Raw genomic sequence first — 21,943 nt, forward strand, 5'->3', positions numbered from 1 at the left:
AAAACAAAATATAGAGCCTCTCTTTTTTTAAATATATTCTTTTTTTTTCTTCTCTAAATTTAGTAGCATTTAGCATAAACTTTTATTGTTTCCATTTGATTTCGGTGTTTAGTGATTCCAAGCCCTCTAATTTGGGGTTCAGGGCTTGCAGAAGTCATGCAGTTTAGTCATGCTGGTAAACAAAGTGAGAAAAATGCATTTTTAATTTTCTCTTTTTTTTCAGCTTTTGTCATAGTTCATCCAGTCCACTTAAAACCCCCTTTGTCCTTCATTAGGTGTCATGCACTTATGTTGTATTTTGTGTTCCCCACTTGAAGGTTAAGGACCTGCATTTTTCATCCGTGACCCCATCCACTTGTCCAGAGTCACCCATATTGTACTGTGCAAACAGAGCGGCCCTGTCTTCGGTTTCCTCTTGCACCTCTCAGCACGATCTCTACCATCTTTCTCTCTGTTTTGTTTTGTTTTTTGATGTGTGTTTTTTTTGTTTTTCTCATTCATGCCATGCAGTTCATCTACAGTGGAACAGAAATGCTGAGATGCAGAGAGCTGAACTAAGAGAGAGAGAAAAGAGAGAGGCTGACGCTCTTTTCTTCATAGTGGACAAAGTCACCTTTCCGTGGGCCCTGAGAAGGACACTCTGAACAAAATTTTCCAATTAGATGAATGGGAAACTGTTCGTACGATATAGGAATATGGCAGGCCGATGACACCGCTGTCTATTTTCATTTAAAGCACGTGCAAGATCTCCAAAAGTTAAAGGAGTGGAAAAAGTTTGGCTGATAAACTGTTCGATCGAAGTGCTTGATGAACTCGCCTGTGAATGTGTGGTTGAATTGCATAGCGTTGAATAGCATGATGGGTATTTTTCCACACATTATTTGTATCTGAGACTGGATTGAGAGTTTTGTTGTCCACTTTCAGGTGCATTTAACTTGGTGGAACGCCCCACAAAAATAGTTCTCGTTACTTTAAAATTGCATCCATTTCCACCAGGAAGGGTCTTGCCAGGACATACTACAGTTTGTATGCGGAATCCCACCCTTTTCCCAAGGCTGGAGATCCTTGTAGGAAGAAAATGTGTTCAACATCCTCCCAGGACGTGACATCTTATGTTTATTGCACCTACGTTGGGGGTTAAAATTAGTAATGGAGAGATGAGCATTACAATGTTTTCTTCAAGTGGGATTAGCGTAGCACTCCTTTCATCTCTCGTTTTCTCTCTTTCGCCGTCTCTATTTCCTGCAGTGACCCTGGGGGTTGCCTCTGGACAGGTTTTGCAGTTGGGGAGATCGGAAAAGGGGCAGTTCAGAAGCTCAGCACTGTAGGGAAGAAAGACAGAAAAAGAGGGGTATAGGAAAACGGAGGACAGGAAAATCAGTATCACATCACACGTTGCATCGGCTCAATACAAACGCACTAAAAGCTACACACCGCTAGAGGCTATCGCAGATGATAGTCGTTTCAGACCGTGCAACTGTGAGAGCCAAAGCTAAAGAAGCCAAACACATAATTTTCTTTTTCTTTGTTTTGGAGTGATGTCCATAGAACATATTTTCATAAAGTCTCCTAAATACCAATTTTAAAAAAATTAAATAAATAAACAAAAAACCCAAGTGTACTCATAGCAAAGCCCATGTAACATGCGCTTAAAAACAAAATACACAAATGCAAGACTCTTGGAATAACACTCACAAAAACAAACACACACAAAGCTGAATAAAATTTCCAGTCGTTGAGGGCCACAAAAGCGTGGTTTTAATCTAGGTGTATCAAATCAACAGAATCAATTAATAATCATCGATTTTGTCAGCCCTCTAGGATGGACCAGAACAAAGCAAAAGCTCATTGTAGATCAGTGAACTCCTCCACACAAAGGGTGCGTCCCAAAACGACTCCCTATTCCCCATGAAGTGCCCTTTATTTTGATATTACCAAAAAGTGAATCTGGCATAGGGAATAGAGAGCGAGTGCACCATTTAAACAGCGCCAAACATTAGAAGAGCGGGAAAATAAAGTGTCACACAATCAAAACAAAACACTAAGCACACAGTCAGGCACATGAGAACACAGTGTGACACACAGAACACCATATGCACATTCTTACACTGAGAAGCGTTCAGCTCCCTTCCTCCTCTCTTTGCCTTTTTTCTTTCTTCCTCAAACTGTCCTCCATTTCACGATGCCTTTCTTCATTTGTTGACAATCCTCCCAATACTCTGTTCCCCAAACACACAATCTGTCCATCTGACCCTCATGCTCTCATGTCCTGATTTTGGTTGCGTCCTGATTCCACATAGTTTTTTTTGTAATCCACTTATGGCAGACCGTGTTTGAAAAGTTCTTTTTGTTAATTTTTTTAAACAAATCACTGATTATTTTTCCTCAGTTTCTCATAATGTCATCTGGGCTTTTTTGGTTGTTATTTGGAAGCAGTAAGAGTTTGTAGTTGGGGAACAAATGAAAGTGAACGATGAAATGACAAAATAAAGGAAGATAAGGACACTGTGGAAAAGGAAGACTTGCAATGAGTGTTGGGGTCAAAAATGATTTCATATTTACACAGATGCATATGTACATGTGGTGTTCGTAACTTATCCATCTCTCTCTTTGTTTTGAATGACATCATTTTGGAAGCACTGGTATAGACAAACAAAAAGAGATTTACCTGAGTAGTGACAGGGGAGCGTAAGTCTGACAGAGACAGAGAGGATACTGGGTAATGTCGCTAAATCATTTGAACTCAACCTGCTCTCCCCGTTTCAAATGCCACATTCAACAATAGTCAAACAATAGTTTCTGTGCCGTTAACTCCACATGCAGTCTCTGTACAAGATAATTATTTAAATTGCCCTCCGTGATTGCATGCAGCCTCTGCTTACCAGGGTATTTGCTAACTAAGCTAACTTGTGGCGGGCCTGTCTCTTCCACATCATAACTTCAGGATTGAGATAAAGGGATATAAGTGGAGCTGTTCCATCCACTCTGTCCACCCTGCCTATGCCTTTACAGATAGACAACACACAGCAAAACCACAAAATGCACTAGGATGCTAAGTGCTAGCTATCTTGTATATGTGAAAACATGCATTGCTGTTGTGAGCAGACTTATTAGCATCTTCTCTGCTCTGATCAGTGTTATTGTCTAGTGATTTTAGTTGTCAACAAACAAGAGAGAACAGGAAATCCTTCAGGTCAGAGTCTGTTAAAAATGTCTGATGTATCTTTTCTTTAATCTTATATTTAACAGGTAAACATTAAGGGCTAAAAATCAGTATTCTTAGCCTCTAAAGTGACCAAAGAGTGCTAATGATCTACAACACCGAATGCTACGTACGTCAGTTCATCCCTCGAAAAACCAGCAGAGGGGGCTAGAGCTGAGGTTAACACAACAGCAAGGGGAAACAGAACAACCAATTTCCTCATTAATAATGCAAAACTAAGACGATTAAACAAGATTGATGATGTCATGAGATGAGAGTACAAACTAAAATGGAGTTGCACAGGAGCTGATACTGGTTCAGGGGCTCAGATGTTCGTATGGGAATGTTTTTATAAAGGAAGAAGTGGATTTTCTGTTCTAGTCTTAGTTCACAGTTACTGCTTCTTTTTGCATATATCTGATAAGCACTGGGCTTTCAGAATAGTTCTCTGTGAAAAGATGAAAAAGAATAAATCATAAAATGACCATTTGCAATGCTTTTGATGTCTAACAGAGAAAATTAAATTAAATCAAACGTACATAGTTAAAGCACATTCAAAACCCCATATTCAATACAACAGTTGTAATGGTCTCTGCCACCCAATAGCATCTTGGCATGCAAAACTAAGCCACGCCCCCCCCCATCCACAGCAATCAAGTCAAAAATGACAGATTGGTAACAAAACAGCAATGAAAAAAAAATAGTTTGTACATTTGTTTCATGCAAATCATTAATATGCATGTGCATATGAATATGAATATACACATCCATATGTACACACAAACATATACATAAACCTCATTGTTAAAATACATTTTCTTATCAAAACAGATATATAGACTTATAATTTCCTTATTGCTCGCAATAGAAATCCATGCATGTGGAAATTACAAAGTCAAACTTCAAAACTGTACATTTCATTAAGACCTGAACTATACAACCTCATAAAGAGCATAAAAAAATAAAATAAAAAGATGAAGAGGAGAGGGACATGGAAGAGACATAAGAGATGAGAAATAAAACAGTGTTTTGACTGGACCTGAATCATACAGGGATTTTAGTCTCCCTCTATCTCTCCTTCTAAATATACCAGGTCATTTGTCTGAATTTAAGGTAATACATAATGCACACTTGCACTTGCTTGTTTTACAAGGCACCTTGTAACATACATTTTTAATAGACACCTTTTAAAAGAATTAAAAAAATCTATGTTAGACAACCTGCCTCAAACAATCCTGCTGTGCAAAGACAAAATGCAGTTAATGCATTTTTTCAAAATTGAGTTATAAGCAAAATCAGATCTCTTGGATTATAATGGTTTGGCTCCACTATGAAAATTGTGTGGTGTAGTTACTGCATTTTGCCGTTGTACGGCTGGATGACCTGTTGGTTCAATAATAAAGAAAACACTTGACGTCTACACGTAAATGTCTAACTGAACACTCCAGTTACACAAGCACACATGTGGTGTCACATCCACCCAGCAGATGGCCCTCGCTCACTGTCCTGAGACCTTCAATGTATATGAAGCATGTACATAAAGCAGGGCAGCACACATGCAGACGACTAATGATTGGTGTTTTACTCATTCAAGCACAGAGCCACACATTAGTTTGCTGCTGCCATGCAGATGCTCCATGTAATCAACAACCTCCATGATTCTCTTCACTATAGCAGTGAACGTCTTTAACCAAAAAAGAAGAGAGGAGGGAAAAAGGAGTGTAACAGGTAATGTGACAGTAGCAAAAACACATGAAAACAAAAGAAAACTATATTGATTCATTCAAAAGAAGGATTACATATGAACTGTAAAAAAAATCAAAATCAAAAATTAGATATGGGTATATGTTGCAAGACAATAAAATAATCTAAAATAAATAAATAATGCTACTTTGCTTTCTGATAAAAACATGTCACTTATACCCCAGGTTTTCTGTTGTTTCACATGGAGAGAAAGACAAGAAGAAGCTTTGTGAGCTGCCATTGCAGAGATATCTTCACCAGAGGTGTGTTTTGCGTCTGTGCACTCAAAGATGCAGCAGATCGACACAAATCCCCCACACAGTGGAACATATGGCTCATATATCTGCATTACAGAGTTCATTTTGTCATCTTTTCTTTTTCTTCTCTTACTGACCGCTGTCAATCCAGCATCCATTCAATGTTCCCTCCTTTATATTGGAACGAAGGTCAGCATCCAAGAGACAGAGCAGGCAAAAAATATATATAAACAGAGAAAGAAAAGAAGAGGACCATAGAGAAAACAAACTGAACTGATTCAAATACTGCATTCAAATAATAGGAATAACAGTAATCAGAAAATGATTTATAATGAGGGAGGGAAATGCTAATGATGGTGATGATGAGGATGAAAAGGTCCAGCTAATTCTTGCCCTTAGTAGGGGAAACTTTGAGGTTCGCCACAGCCCCAGGATTTGTGAATATGCAGGGAGGAGTGCAGTTCAGCTTGATATGTCTTCATATTTATGAGGAAGTACCATAGGAAAGGATACATTTTAAAGGAAGTTCCTTCATGCACTAGTATACAAATTGGACAGGGTCCCGAAGAAGTGCAGAAGGTTGCAGGCCCTTAATAGGATGGCTACTTCTTATTTCTTTATTTTTTGCCATGTGTCCAGACCACTGCTGTTTTCGTTTCGTGGTACTTGGTGTTGAATATGTAGAGAGTCAAAATACAAAAACCAACACATTAATTGTAGATCTCCATGCAACAGCACGATATCCTGTCCTCCCAAAATGTCAACTCAAAGCCGCCCGCGCACCTCCAAACCCCAATCCGAATCGCAATGTCCAAATGCTTAGTACAAAAATAGCCTCTCTTTTTTTTTTTTTTGTAATGATCAGTTCTCGGTCTCTCTGTTAAAGTTAATGGTTGTACATAGTAAAGTTTGAAGGGTTCATCGTCAGCTCCTCAGGGCCAGAGGTCATCATAATAGTTGATATTGCACAAGAATGGTTTAAGCATTTTTCTTTGTCCTAATAATAATAACGATGTGAATTATATTTTCAAATATTGAGTGACAACAAATGTTGCTGTAGGAAATACTCTGTATGTGAATAATTGAGGCCTAAGTGTTCTTGTGTTATCATCATAATACTCATGGCCTGAATCACCAAAAACTCCTTCATCACAATCAAATCAGCCAAAATGATCCAATCCAAAGTTCAAATCAGTCCAGCATACAGTGCCTTCATTTTCAAATCTTCATAGCAGTTAAAGGGAATCGGGAGTTTAGATATATTCTACTTGCCTAATGGACATCTTTTCTTGCATGCACTTGAACTACTTGCATGTTTCCTGTGACCTATGACCTTTATCATTCCAAGCTTTGATATGAAGTGAATTTTTCAAGGCCTATAATGGTGTATCAAAGCTGATCTCAGCGACTAGCACTCAATGAATAAGCCTGCTGGATCACAGTCTCGTTTTTTTTTTTATACAACCAGCAATCAGGCAGGAACGTGTGGGAAAGCCAACTACTGTCATTCAACTACAGGGAAAGATTTCCTACAGGGTACTCGTCGCTGCCTATGGACCAGTGAGGAGTTTTATCCTAATAATATTCAGTGCTTCTTTTTATTTATTTTTTATCTTCAATAATAAGGCATAATCTATATGCTGAACGTTACAGCATATAATTGTTTTTAGTTGCCTGTCTGAAATATTGCCTGAAGTATATGTGATGAAGTCGTTTTAGTACTTAAAGCTCTAAATCCCTAAATAAATGTATCCCATTCCCTTTGAGGCACGACATATTAAAAAGAGTGGTGTGTACCCCCACCCTGTCCAGTCAATGGAGGAGCGGAGGTGTGAGTACTTAGCGTCGTTATCATGATTATTAATACTATTGCGGTATGACGGTGCGTGAGGGTCTTTTTTTCTGGGGTTTATTTCGTTGCCTTTCCCTAAGATGTGCTACAGAATGGAGGGTATGGGGGATCGGCAGCGCCGCAGAGGGCCAGGGGACTCATAGGGTTCGTAGGGTGAGTTGTTGATGGGGGTGATGGGGGTCAGGCGCAGGGGCGCCCCTGTCATCCCCGAAATATTATTCAGGCTCCGGGACTTCTCGTAGCCAGCAGCTACAAAAGCGAAAATCCAGAGGGGATGAATGGTTAATGGATAGATTACATACATCAGAGAAAGATGAATGAATGGAATTATTATGGAAGCAAAAAATAGTTGGATTCATTCATGGTGAATGACAGAATTTTTATTTTTTAAAGTTCAAAAATCAGGGGAAAGGAAGAGAAGGAGAAAAAAAAATGGAAGGCAAAGAATGACAAAATGAGATGGATGTAAATGACAGAAGCAGACAGACAGAAAGACAGACAGGGACAGACAGAGACAGAGACAAGGACAAAACAGGAAAATGAGAGTTATGAAATGTCATCAAGTCAAATTCTTTTTTGTTGTTGTTGTTGTTATGGCACAGCAGTAATAAAAAAACTCCCTTTAGTCGCAGCCACATACAATTTTCAGGGAGAGATAAGAGCAGATGTGTAAAAGAGCAGGTGGATGAAGCACCTGATGGCTGACTCAGACCAATAGTGAGGTAATGAGTGTAGCATCCAGGTGTTTGACCCAGTCTCAGACGGAACACTCTGCGTTCTGTTACTAGCACTGGAGTCCAACAGAGGAGTAGCAGAGGAGCTCCGTCTAGTCAAAGCAGCCTCACTCAGCACTGTGGGCCAGGTGAAGCTTGTGCCTTTCAGACTGAATGTTTTGCCATTTTTAGCAGCAAATGTGTCTTCCCTCTACACATACGTGTATTTCTGCAGATTAATAGTCACTTAAAACAGCTTCACGTGACCCGAAAGTGCCTGAAAGCTTTCCTTCCACATCCATTTTTGGCTTTGAAAATTTTTTTCAGTCTGGCCAAACTTTCTTAAAGGGTTTGGATTTCCTTCTTTTCTTTAGTCCAGTGTTGTTGTAATTTGGTTATATATTCCCTTTTTAGGTCTCAGTGATCTTTGTAGGCTATAATAACTGACTCAGTCAGATTTCAAACAACTTCAGGAGAAGTTCACTAAAAATGCTTTGTGTTTATTTGCGTGTTGTCTGCGTTGTTTTCGTTCTTAAAGGAACAATATGTAAAAAAAAAAACACTTGCACAGTGTGATATATTTCATGCAGTTGTGTACTTACATTATCCCAAAAGTTCCCAAGGATTTTTAAATCCAGAGAAAATCCAGTTTTAAATAATGGCTCGTCCCTTGTCATTGTCGCCTATCAATGACGTAATGTCCGCGCTATCTTCGGTTTCCGCTTGTAGAAACCATAGAAATAATACATAGACCCCTCATTAGCGGCCATTTCAATGGGCCGTATGTTATACTACGCATAGATATATACACTAGATGTCGCCTTGGGGTTCTAAGCATGCGTCAAAACCGCCGCCATCTTGGAACAGGGGTCTTGTCATAGGAAGTAGCTAACGCTGCTATCTCCGCCTGTACTTGGAATTCATGGATTTTCAGACTTTTGTGCTGCGTTATGGATGTTCACACGAACTAAATCTGAACTAGGAAGAATGTTTAAAAAAAAAAAAATTCTCTGGACTCAATGACAAATACATGTCTGACCATTGGAACGAACCAAAAAAAATAGAAAATCGCATTCGTGACGATTTATGGTGATTTTATTTCCGTTAGACCTTTGCCTACATTGACGCTTATGCATTAAAGAGGAGGGGCTCCCCTGTTCCATGATGGCGGCTCTATTGACGCATTCGTTCCAATGAACTGCCGTAGCCAAGGCGACATCTAGTGTATATATCTATGATACATACGCTATTGAGGGATCTATCTATGTATACATATCTATGATACAATATCTCGCACGCCACTGAATTGTGTCGTTCAGTCATCATGGTTCACGATTATTGATTGGCGGGTACAGAAAATCCCCCAAAAAACGTAAACATATCAACTGAGGCAAGCAAGCTTTGGGACAAACGGAGAAATAAAACAAGGATCAATATCGGTGTGGCGTTTTCAGGATGGAGAGAGCTTTGCGACAAACTTGGACTTGATCTGTCGACAGAGATGTGTTTTAATAGACGTAAGCAAATATATATTATTTATTGTACACATACAGTTATATTGCACTTTGTTTGTACTTCAGTAACGCTTTTTATCAGGTCTGGTGACCAAGTCTATGGCAGTGAAATAAAATACATGTGTTTCACTAAAAATATTTATCAATTACTTGCAAATACTGTGGGTTTGTTCAAATGTATTTTTAGTACGATTGTTTTAAACGTGTAAAACTGCGCAGCATTAACCCACCAAATCATTTGACAATTAGTCACATATCAGTAACAGGCTAATATAGCATTACATTTCATGTTCCTTGTAGCTAATTCATTACGATGACATAAAATAGTGTGATCAAACGTACAGGTAATACAAAAACTAATTTATTAGCTGATATCATTTATATGATTCGTGAATTCTATACATCTCTGGATGGTGAAAACGACATTTCCAATCATTCCACTTCATAGCATCATCAAGTTTCGTCTTTGTTACTGTTTTGAAAATGCGACCTGTGGCGGCAAAAAAATTACAGATTGTACCTTTAATTCACTTAAGAGATAATGACAGTGCAAACATGCCTGCAAAAATATGTGTTAAATGTAATTTTTATGACACAATCGGCAACACTTTAGTTTAGTGTCCAATGCTCGCTATTAACTATTTGCGTATTAACATGCATATTACTAGAATATTGGCTGTTTATTACTATTTATAAAGCCCTATCTAATGACTTGTTCTGCATCACCATATTCTACATCCCTTAATCCTTCAAATACTTAAACTTAACAACTATCTTACTGACTATTAATACGCAGTAATTAGGAGTTTATTGAGGCAAAAGTTGTAGTTAATAGTGAGAATTGGACCCTAATCTAAAGTGTGACCACACAATCTTGCAGGTCAAAACCGAGTACTAGCTAGTGGATGATGCATCAGGATTTGTCGTTCCAAACCTGCATTAATTTCAGTCCTCTGTGTAAAACAAAATAAAATATTTAGAAAATCAGCTCTTTTAAATTTCAGGTTTTTTGGACCCCATTGACTTTCATTGTATGGGCAAAAAATATAACTTCAAAACTAAGGGTGTGTTCACACTTGTAGTTCAGTTTGGTTGGTTCATTTGGTCCAGTCCCCAGCATGGTCCAGCATTTTGTCCTTATTACAGTCACCTCCTGTGACATCATGACCTGCTTTTGGTTCGTTTACATGCTTTGGTCCATGTAGCGTTCATATTTAATTCGAACCGCTTATTTGGTGCGCACCAGGGTTCGTATGGTAGCGTTCACACTTATTCAAATGAACCGAACTAACAGAGCAATCGTACCAGGGTTCGTTTTAATCGAACTAAACATGCCAAGTGTGAACACCCTTAATCTTCTTTTACTTTCCACAGAAGAAAGAAAATAATTAATTTGATTAGTTTTTCAATACAGTGTTAACTTATTTATTGTTTGTTTCTATGCTTTGTATTATTATTGTAATATTTGTATACTTGTTTTTATTGTTTGTAGCGCTTTGGGTATGAGAAAAGCGCATTATAAATAAAACATGCCATTATTATTACTAAAAACTTTTTTCAAAACTGTCTGTTTGATTGTGTAAGGGACTCAATCTGGACTCACATGTTGCTGTTTTTCAGCAGAAGCCATCACAAATTGATATGGAAGGAAGAGCTGGCCCATTACATAGTACACAACCCCCTCCTGACACAGGGGAACTTCCCACACGGACACAAACACAGTGAGTTAGAAGTCTTAACAGAACAAAACAAGAGACAAAAGCTCACAAGGAAGGAAAAACACGGGGTGTTAAGAAGGTCCTACTGTCGTATAGTCGGCAATCCTATCTCCAGTCCCTTGTGTGATGTAGTTCTGTTAGGAAGTGTGTGTGTGTGTGTGTGTGAGAGATTCTGACTCAGAGGGCTGCTGGGACACTCTGGGTGCTGCACAGCCACTTGTCATTCAAAATCTACACCAAACCATTGCCTATAAGAACTGCAAAGGAAGGCAATGGCAGACAGATCTGGGTCATCATGTTCCTCACACCAGACCACTGGTGCAAGCCAGTAAGGGACTATTTGCCACAGAGGACCTGAGGGATTATACATATTGAACTATTTGGTTCTTTTATGCAACAGAGTCAAAAGTGTTCATTTACATAGAGAAAAATAAATAATGTATGTGTGTGTGCGTGTGTGTGTGAATGTCATTATCTGTACTTGCATCTGTGATGCAAACACTGTACAGATAAGAACACACATTTTATTCCTATCGCTGGACTTGTCTTTACCTCTCTATTAACATTTGCTTTCTCCGAATGGGATTGATTAGGAGCAATATGGCTAGGCAGTACGTGTCCAACAGTAATATATACACTTTGCAATGTTTTTCCCTCTCTTTCTCTGAACAACTGCAATGTAAATGTGTTAATAAAATATTAGTTGTCCATTCTTAACAAAGATGCTTTAGGACAATGCCTACATTAAAATAATTGTGTTTGGACACAACTGCGCTTTTGGATTCCAGTTCAAAGATATCTAGAACAACAGATCTAGATACCCAGAATGCAAGCAAAACAAAGCAAAGCAAAGCAAAGCTAAACTAAACTAAAAACTAAACAAGCAAATACATAGCAAAAAAACATAAAAGCAAAACAAAAAACACATAAGAGTATTGAAACAGATACAAAGAAGAGGGCAGGGGAAGAAAAAAAACTTACATCAACCACTATTATAACAAAAAAAATATTTAAGATATATTTATGAATTGAACTGTTATGGTCATGGAAGTGCAAAAGTCTAATAATAATATGTTTTGTAATTTTCTGTATTTACTTACAGTACAATGATTCAAGCATAATCATTGACCTGTTGATTCATCTCATAACATACGCACAGTAACACAACTCACACTCACCAGCCTTACGCATGCAACACAGAAGGGCTTTGGTGAGAGGTCATGTATGAAGAATTACAACAGTGTTGTGGACTTGTGTAATCCAAACTTAAGCTCGACAGACTCTGTGCTTCTGCAATTCTTTAGCATTTGTGATTCACATCTGGCTTAATAATTCAATTTGACTGTTACTGTAAGGGCAGTATGCAAGGCTTTGTCAAAATTGTCAAAGAATGAGAATCAAGTTCTCAGAAGGCATGAAACGCAGAGTCTTAACATGATAGCTTTTCAGCTTAGCATAGTTTATGGTGGCTAACAATCATGCTAATAAGCCCATAGAGATGACACTACTGCATTCGTATGGGCAAGCCCTTGATCTGACATGGAAGAAAGTCCCTCTCTGCTGTGTGCACGTACCTCATGTCAAACTTTAGTGACACTACGAGGACTGTACAAGTGGCCTGGGGGTGGGATGGAAGGTGAGTGTTAGTATGCAGCACAAATATTAACCGCAGGAATGTTTAGATATTGTACAGCAATAAAATAAAGTTTAATATACTGTGTTGAACACTTTGGTCAAAGTCTGGTCTGTTGCAGTGACGAGCACATTAAAGCAAGTGCATCTTTTTAGCTATATGACATCACAATGGTCAAGTGAGGAAAGTTGGAGCTTTCTAATTGTTTTTTACTAGTAGGAAATTCATATTATGGTTATGACGTGAATGCACCATTATAGTCTATAATGCTGCAAAGCTTCAACAGTGTGTTTGAGTTCATACACAGTATATTATATTTCATCTGTGTGATTCTATCCAGGTTAATATTTGCAATATCCACCAGTGGATATTTTTGTTCTTCCTTTAAACACAAACACTGATAGTCACATACATACATACATGTCACATGGCATCTGCATGTATGATTTTAGACACCGAATAACATGTAGACACAGCTCAACATGACACAACAGTGCACAGCACAACACGAAGTGACAGTACACAATCATTACACAACAAAGACACAAACACCGATCATTACAAAAGAATATTTAAAAGAGGAATATGTGATGTATGTAACGACTGCAGTGAGAGTGGGAATAGTTTACATTCATTTACTGCAAATGCAGTACAAGGTTGGACAGAACTATAAAATGATAACATTTAACGCGATCAATAATAAACAATTAACATATAGAGCACATAGAGAAGTTCCCAGTAACAGTGTTTGACATGTCACTGTAGACTCCAGAACAGTATGTGAAATTATATCAATATAAATAATAAAATATTTAATAAATTTTTAAAAAAAACATATGCAGCTAGTAACAAGACAGCAGAGAACACTGTGAAACAACAAACGCTGAAATAATATTCACAGCACATCCAGATAAAGTATGATAGTGTCATAAATGCAGTACACCGTCAGTGATGGTGGAAGAGTCACGCACATCCATAAACAACACATCCGATTTGAACAGTTTGATTTGAAAGACACATTTTTTGTTACTGCATCCATTACCTAACTTTTGATAACATCTTAACGAACATAAACCAGTCCCAATTCACCATAAAATGGAAACTGAACTGACAGAAATCTTACAAACCATTTTTTATTCTCTACTTTGCATTCTTTTAATTCTTTTCTTGAACCCATCGTGTTCAGGCTTCAGTAAAACTGAAGTAAAAGGCAGTGGATCTGCATTTCATATACATTACTTGATGAATAATTTGTTATGATTCAAATAATCAATTATTTTTAATACAATTAATAAGAAATGCTGCAGAGACAACGGTTGAATCCAGCAGTCTGGCTCACTATAAAAACGAACACTTCCAGTATTTAAAGCGACAGGCAGACAAATGTTTTCATTTATCCTAACATGGAAAGAAATATTAACTATTTTTAATAGTCTTTATGAGGGATGTGTTGTAATAAAAACTCTTGTGACAGGCCCCTCCCCCTTGCTCTGTCCCTCGAGGGGCAGTGACCCGAACAGAATGAGAGCACTGACCCCTCTGGAAGCATTATCGGCCAGGCCAGCAACCTCTCTGCCATATTTTGTCGCTCAATTTTTACTGCACTGCAGTCAAATTCTCACACCGATGCAACCTGGGACTTTGACAGTTGGCTGTAACGCCTGTGGGAACTGCTGATTGACTACAAAATAGCATGAAAAAGTAGTTGCAATTAGAAATTGTGCCAATTTGGTTGTTGGGAATCATTCTGGACTGCCATTCTGTGGACATATTAACTAATTTATAATATAATACGATTAATTTCTGCAGTATAGACTGCAGCAAATATATGAATGGAAACTGATTACTGGCATATACTATATAAAGCCAGACTGAGAGAGAAAGCAGTTAAGGTTTTGCAGCGACTTTAAAAATTATTTGAAAGGACATGGATCACTTTTGATACACATAGTGATACATGATATGGTGAAATTGATAATGAATTGGACTATCTCATCAAGATATCGAGCCCTAGAGAGAGAACCCTCAGGTTCTTCGGTTACGGCAAAGATTCAGAAGAGAGGTTAAACGAGTGTACAGGGGAAAATCAATCAGTCTGCAGAAGGAGAGGAATGGGAGGGAGGGGGAGGGAGGAAGAGGGAGAGGGGGAGGGAGGGGGAGGGAGGGAGAGGGAGAGGGAGAGGGAGAGGGAGAGGGAGAGGGAGAGAGAGAGAGAGAGAGGGGGGGGGGGGGTGACTGCAGCCCTGCAGTGCAGTACTATTTCTACGCTTTAAGACAATGGTCAGAGAGGAAGATGACCAAAATGCCCTCAGTCAGTGTGCACGCATCCAGACTGCAGCTCTCTCTCACACATTTAGCCTCACCACCAGAGTCTGTCAATGGCAGGGCCCAAGGGTATGTGACTCAAAGCTCTCAGTTTACTCCAAATATAAAACCACATCAAGAGAGCACTTTAGATTGAATAAATGATTGATAAGGTTGAAAGTTAAGGTTCTAACCAATTTGCCAGGTTTTAGAAGGCCACATTTTTTTTAGCTTGGACCATCTTTAACCCCTTCATTTGATATTTTGCCTAGTCCCAGAATGCTCTCTTCCACTGTTTCCTTGGCAACAGTGGGCAGGAAGGAATGAGAGGGGAGAAGGTAGAGACAGAAAGAGGCAGAAGTTCGAGTGGGGAGAAGACAGAAGAACACATGATGTGGTGATTTAGGAGGAGACCGATGGAGTGGAATATGAAGGGATAGTTCACCCACAAATTAAAGTTCTTTCATCATTTACTCACCCTCATATGACTTTTTCTTCCAAGGACTATGCTTAGATAGATGTATTTATTTGTCCTCAAAGAGGAAATTGTGGAAACTACTATTTTCCATATAATAAAAGTGAAAGACCACAGCTGTAAATGCATGATTTTCAGTGAAATAATACTTAAATTTCAGTTTGTTCCTGACATACAGCTACTCTACAGTCTGACTTCAGAATACTTGGAAAATAACTTGGAAAATAGAGCACTAAGACTGGAATACACTACACAACTTTTGCCCAGATTTTTGCCTCGATTTGCAGTCTAAATGAGTCAACACTGAAAGTCAGAGTCAGTCTATAGATTTTGGGCCATCAGAGTTTTTTACACAGAGAAAATTGTGTAGTGAATGATGGGCACAGAATCATCAACCATGCTTGATATTTTGAGCTGGTTTTAGAACATATTGTTTTCATCTTTCATGCTTCTCCTAGCATGTGTTTCTGCATGAGTTTGTTGTGTTCGTAACGATTTGTAGTGTGTGATCCTCAGTCGTTTAGTGTATGATGCCCAGTTTTTTTCTGTAACCATTTACAAAGTTGTCAAGTGAATGATGGCTAGTGTTTTAAAATATGTTCAGATTTTAAAAGTCGTGTAGTGTATTCCAGTCTGTAGTCATATAGATTTTGTTAATGATATCTTATGCTGCCTTTTTGTCCTTTTATTAAACTTGACAGCCCATTCACCAATTGTATGAATGACAGCAGCTTATATTAAATATTACATTCTGATAAACATCTCCTTTTGTGTCCCACCGAATAAAGTCCATATTCTTCCGTAGGACAAAAAAGGAGATGAAATTGAAATAACGGGTTGAAATAACGATGAGTAAATGAATTGTCATATTGGGGTGAACTTTTTAAAACATCTATACCAACAGAACACACTGAAAAGCAATAGCACAAATATAAACTAAAAGAACAAAAGCTTCAGAAACCCTCACTTTCATACAACATATAAACATATACACCTCCAAACAACCCATCTCTCACACACACACACACACCTGTAAATATTATGGAATCGATAAAGAAAAAGTGAGAAAACATCCAAAAGAGAAACTTTTGACCTTTCCTGACCTGTGCTCTTCTGTATTCGTCAACAGAACTGAAAGCATAATTGAAGAGGCACTGTGATCACAGTAAAACACACTACATGGGCACAACTCAAGCCAGAAAGAGTGAGTTAGAAAAGAAGGGGAAAGAGAGAAAGGAGAAAGCAAGATACAGTCTCACATTAAAAACAAAAGCCCACTATATGTGGCCATTTGCCCCCAATTTTTTAGGGTCTTAACATATATGTAAACCTTTCAGTTTCCATTCGTAACAATTGCATCACAGCACTTGCAACACAGTGTCCAGTTAAAATGGCAACAGCCCAGGTATGTCATTACAGCCCTACGAGAACTTACCTGTGTCTGTGGGCATCAGTAATATGTGTTTGCTGAGATTTTAGTGTCTGTGTTGTGTTTTTTTCATCTTACCTCGTCATAAAATTCCCTCTTTAAATGTCCATGTATCTCTTTCAAGTCTATCAGACAGGTTTGTCTCTCCTCACCTGATGTTTTGTGTATATGTGCGGCAGAATTGTGTCCCTGATCAGTTAGACTACAGGACTGTAGCACACATCCTAACAGCGTCAGTGTTTCAGCACAGCCCCTTAAAATACTATTCATGGCTAGAATATTGGAGTTCAGTGTTTCTGGTCCATTTAATGAAGGGTTTTCATCTGCTGGCTGTGATGAAACACTGGTCAGTGGACCCCAGAGTGGAGGGCAGTTCCAGGAGAGAGAAGAAACCAGCTTTATTCAAAAAAATAAAACAGAAAATGCAAATAAAACACAACCCTTCCCAGTGACCGTTCACCAAAACCCCTAAGGCATAAAAAGGCATTCCTCTTTGGGCTTCTTTCCGGTAGTAAATATAATGTGGGATGGCAATTATACAGCCCTAAAAAGGCAAAACAGAATAACTACACCCACACTGGAACTGGGGGAAATGGCTTCACTGAGTTTCCATTCTCACACATTTTCTTCTGAATCTGAACATTGAGCCAACCCTGTTTGTTAAAGGTGAAATCAAAGTTTAAGAAATGTGATTTTGGGAAAAATGCAATGTGTAGTTACTGCGCTTTGCCTTTGAATGGCAGTATAGTGAGCACTGAAACTCTACAAAGACCTGAAGGGCACTATACTAAGGTGAAAGGTCACCGCTAGGGAGGAGAAGGAGGAGGAAGAAGTCACAGCAACACTGAATGGATTACAGTGCACACACACACACGACAACACACGAACAAGGGAAGACATGTGTAACAGTGTAGCAACAAGAGCTGACATACAAACGCATGACACGACACAACCTGAGGAAGGAGATAACACAACAACAGCTAGTCAGACAAGCGCACCTCAAAAACACACACATCAGAGAATACAACATCCCCCAAACACACTCAAATTAAGCAGAAATCACACATATAACCACCTGTAATAACACATTTTCATTTCTTCAAATCTGTGGGTGTGTGAACTTGAGTGTGTCTTGAACTATACTGGCCTGAGGGTTAAAAGTGCAGCGTTAACTCGTGTCTGGTGCTCGGTTCAGTCAAGAGAAAAGAGAGTGAACGATGTACAAACAGGAGGAAGAAAAAAAAGAAACTGAGGAAATAATTAATAATTAAAAACATAATTAGAATGACAAAAGTTTAAGTTTTGAGGGTAAAATGAGAGTGAGAAAGACAGAGATGAGGGAGCTAATGCTGTAACGCTTAGGCTTTGAGATATATATGTAGATATATAGTGCAGGTTTCAAAGCTAGTCCAAGTAAACACTTATTAATTTTTGAGTCAGAGAGACACAGGAGATATTGACTCTAGCTTGTTACGAGTCTCAGGGCAAAAATTCCACTGAAAGTTAAAGAAATGCCCCTGATATTTAAGAAAGAAAGAAGAAGTCCCATAGGGAATTTTTTTATTTTTAAAAAATGTAATATGATTCATTATATTGAATTCTATGTATATCTCGGGATTAGTATAAAAAAAATACAAATGCCAATTATTTAAAACTGGGCCTTTATTGGGTTAAGACATCTTATGCACTACTCATTTCTTCATTTATATTTTATTCGATATAAACTATATAATGGAACTTGATGTTGTGTTTTTTTGGGGTTAGAAATAAAATGCCCTCATTAAAGGGTAAACAAAATAATTAATTAATTAATTCTAGGGGCAAACTGAAAAGAAAAAAAGAAAATATATATATATATATATGGCCCATTAATACAAAAGTGAATTTCTGGCACTGCTGTGATTGATGCTGTGATAATTTATCAGTGTAATATTGTACAAAATTGTCAAACACACAGACAGAACACACTGAAGGCATTTGTCCTCCCTGACTCAAATGCATATTGTTCCTGTTAAGCTCAGTGCTTATGACTGTGTACTTAAGTACTGAGTGTGACTATGTTTGTTTCATATCTATAGTTGCTCTAAAGTATGAATGTGATAAATATATTCTTAGTACAAATACTAGTAATTGTGTCCTTCTAAAATATAAACTTAATTCCCTGTGAAATAGCAGTATGCTGTATGGAGTAAATATTGACAATTTTTGTACTCAACTAATTTCTACGCTACATTACAGGTGGCTTTCTTAAGTGTTACCTCTGATTCATTATGGTTTGATCCAGGAAGAGGCAGAATTGGCATTGAGGTCCTGCTGTAGCAGTGGCCCTTCCGACTTGAACCATTCCTCTCCTGGGTTGGCGCCTGCAGCTTCTAGTGTTTTTGTGGGGGGGGGTTGTAGGATTTGGTTGTGTAGACGGGTGTATTTAGGATACGTGGAGGTTATTGGAAAGGTGCAGGAGTAAGAATGTATAGTATAGAAAGGAAGGCAGTAGATATTAATCATGCCATTGCAAAAAAGTAAAGGACATGAAAAGACATAAGAGGATGTGTCGCAAAGAGCATGAGGTGCAGAAGATTGGGAGAAAAGAGGCCAAGATGAAAGGTTGGAAGGAGGGAATAAGACATGAACAGAGTCAAGCCAGGGTGGGAGGCCAGGAAGAGAAAGAGAATGAAGTAATAAATCAATGAATGAGAGCAAGAAAGAGCAAAGGCAAGCACGATAGATAGAGATAGACAGACAGACAGACAGACAGACAGACAGACAGACAGATAGATAGATAGATAGATAGATAGATAGATAGATAGATAGATAGATAGATAGATAGATAGATAGATAGATAGATGGATGGATGGATGGATGGATGGATGGATGGATGGATGGATGGATGGATGGATGGATGGATGGATGGATAGATAGATAGATAGATAGATAGATAGATAGAGAGACAGACAGACAGACAGACAGACAGACAGACAGACAGACAGACAGATAGATAGATAGATAGATAGATAGATAGATAGATTAGATAGATAGATAGATAGATAGATAGATAGATAGATAGATAGATAGATAGATAGATAGATAGATAGATAGATAGATAGATAGATAGATAGATGGATGGATGGATGGATGGATGGATGGATGGATGGATGGATGGATGGATGGATGGATGGATGGAAAGATGGATAGATAGATAGATAGATAGATAGATAGATAGATAGATAGATAGATAGATAGATAGATAGATAGATAGCATTTGAAGAGCTTGTTGACCATACGCAGTGAATTTGTTTGATAGGCATTGCATTTGTGCTAGGATTACGTTCACTGAAAAGTCCTGATTTAATCAAAGATTAAACACTATTACCAAAGATACGAATTGAATTATTACTGCGTGTGTGCTAGCAGCTTTGCTAATGATGAGCGCCCTTCAGAATGATAGATGTGGTGAATTATGAGGAGAAATGCAAGAGATGGAGGGAGCTATGCTGTTAGTATGGATGCAGGAGAGTATGTTTCAATGCGTATACCTCTGATGTACTTTGTGAAGTGCATCTAAGTGGATGTATATTTGAGTATAGATGTGTATATATATATATATATATTTCGCTGTAGTCGTTTTTTTCAATTTATGTGTGTTTGTCCACACGCAATAATAAGCATTGGATCATATAACTTACCTTTCTTTGTAATGTACACTGAAAATATGAGTATAATAACACATTTGTTTGTGGGTGCCGCATACCTTTCCTGACATTGCTGTCTGTGGTGCGGAACTCTCCGGTACTGAGAAGGAAGCAGGCCCTATCGTGGGGGTAGCGTTCACGGCCCGTGCCTGTCCCCAACCCACCAGTGGCTGGACTCCTGTCATCTGGCCCCAGCACCTGATCTATAGTGGGACAGTCCTCATTGGCCAGAGCTGCGTTTGCAGCGTCCCCATTCTGCTTTGAGTCTGAAAGATAGATAGAGAGAGAGAAAGAAAGAAAGAAACTATTAGTGGGACTGTGTGCATGTGATATTAGAGAGAGTCATAGTAACATGAAAAGACAGGGATGAAGGAAGAAAAAAGACAAGGATGAAAAGGGATGAATAAAAAGGAGAAAAAAATAGATATGTGCTACAAAAAGAGCATCAGCATAACTTGATTAAAATGGTGCAGGGGTATTCAGAACATCACACACACACACACACACACACACACACACACACACACACACACAGACACAAACACGCACACACACACACACACACACACGCACACGCACACGCACGTACGCACACGCACACACACACACACACACACACACACACACACACACACACATGTTGGTGCAACAGCATTATGAGGACTCTCCATAGGCGTAATGGTTTTTATACCGTAAAAACTATATATTCTATCCCCCTACACTGCCCCTATCCCTAAACCTACCCATCACAGGAGACATGCAGCATTTTTAATTTTTTAATAAAACATTGTTTTTTATGTTTTTTAAGCCATTTGATTTATGAGGACTTTTGAAATGTCCTCATAAACCACCCATAAGTTGTAATACCAGTGTAATACACATGTCATTATACAAATTTGTGTCCTCATAAATCACATAAACCAACTCACACACACACACACACACACACACACACACACACACACACACACACACACACACACACACACACACACACACACACACACACACACACACACACACACACAACATGAATGAGTGTGTCTGAAAGACTGAGATGTGCACACACTCAAACAAAGAAGCTGCAGGGGCACTTGTTCTTATAGCTTCAGACACAGCTGTCAAATCTAATCTGACGTGAGTTACTGCTCAACAATTTACAGAAATAAGCCAGGGGGAAAAGCCTGCTAAAGACATGGAGAGAGATAGAAAAAAAGGAGAATGGGAAGGCGAGGGAGAACATGGCATAGAGACTGTTATGTAATTTGACCTCATTGGAAGGAATTACAAATATTTATCTGTGAAGACAGCAGTCCATATGACCATGAAATCTGGGAAGATGAACATTCACACTTGAGTGGTGACAAAAGGGTGATGAATGGATGTCACAAAAGTCTATAGTAAAGGTCATGAC

At 38.5% G+C, this 21,943-nt stretch overlaps 1 protein-coding gene across 9 annotated transcripts in view; it reads right to left on the reverse strand.

The window, feature by feature from the left end:
• Positions 1 to 21,943, reverse strand: part of kcnc3a (potassium voltage-gated channel, Shaw-related subfamily, member 3a) — a 68,670-nt gene continuing 46,727 nt past the window's right edge. For 3 of the 9 annotated variants that reach the window (XM_056272252.1, XM_056272250.1, XM_056272247.1), the window contains exons 4-6: positions 20,589 to 20,795; positions 17,773 to 17,793; positions 7,110 to 7,303 (exon numbers count right to left, since the gene is read on the reverse strand). In XM_056272252.1, coding sequence (XP_056128227.1) covers positions 7,140 to 7,303; positions 17,773 to 17,793; positions 20,589 to 20,795 — 392 coding nt within the window. In that variant the 3' untranslated portion in view covers positions 7,110 to 7,139. Of the gene's footprint in view, positions 1,323 to 2,107; positions 3,651 to 5,339; positions 5,374 to 7,109; positions 7,304 to 17,772; positions 17,794 to 19,098; positions 19,213 to 20,588; positions 20,796 to 21,943 lie in introns of those variants that run through there. The other 6 variants (XR_008809699.1, XR_008809698.1, XM_056272253.1 and 3 more) reach the window with 6 other exon arrangements.

This window comes from Rhinichthys klamathensis, unplaced genomic scaffold (assembly GCF_029890125.1).
Source record: "Rhinichthys klamathensis goyatoka isolate OS25496 unplaced genomic scaffold, OSU_Roscu_1.1 h1tg000333l_1, whole genome shotgun sequence".
Taxonomy (NCBI): Eukaryota; Metazoa; Chordata; class Actinopteri; order Cypriniformes; family Leuciscidae; genus Rhinichthys; species Rhinichthys klamathensis.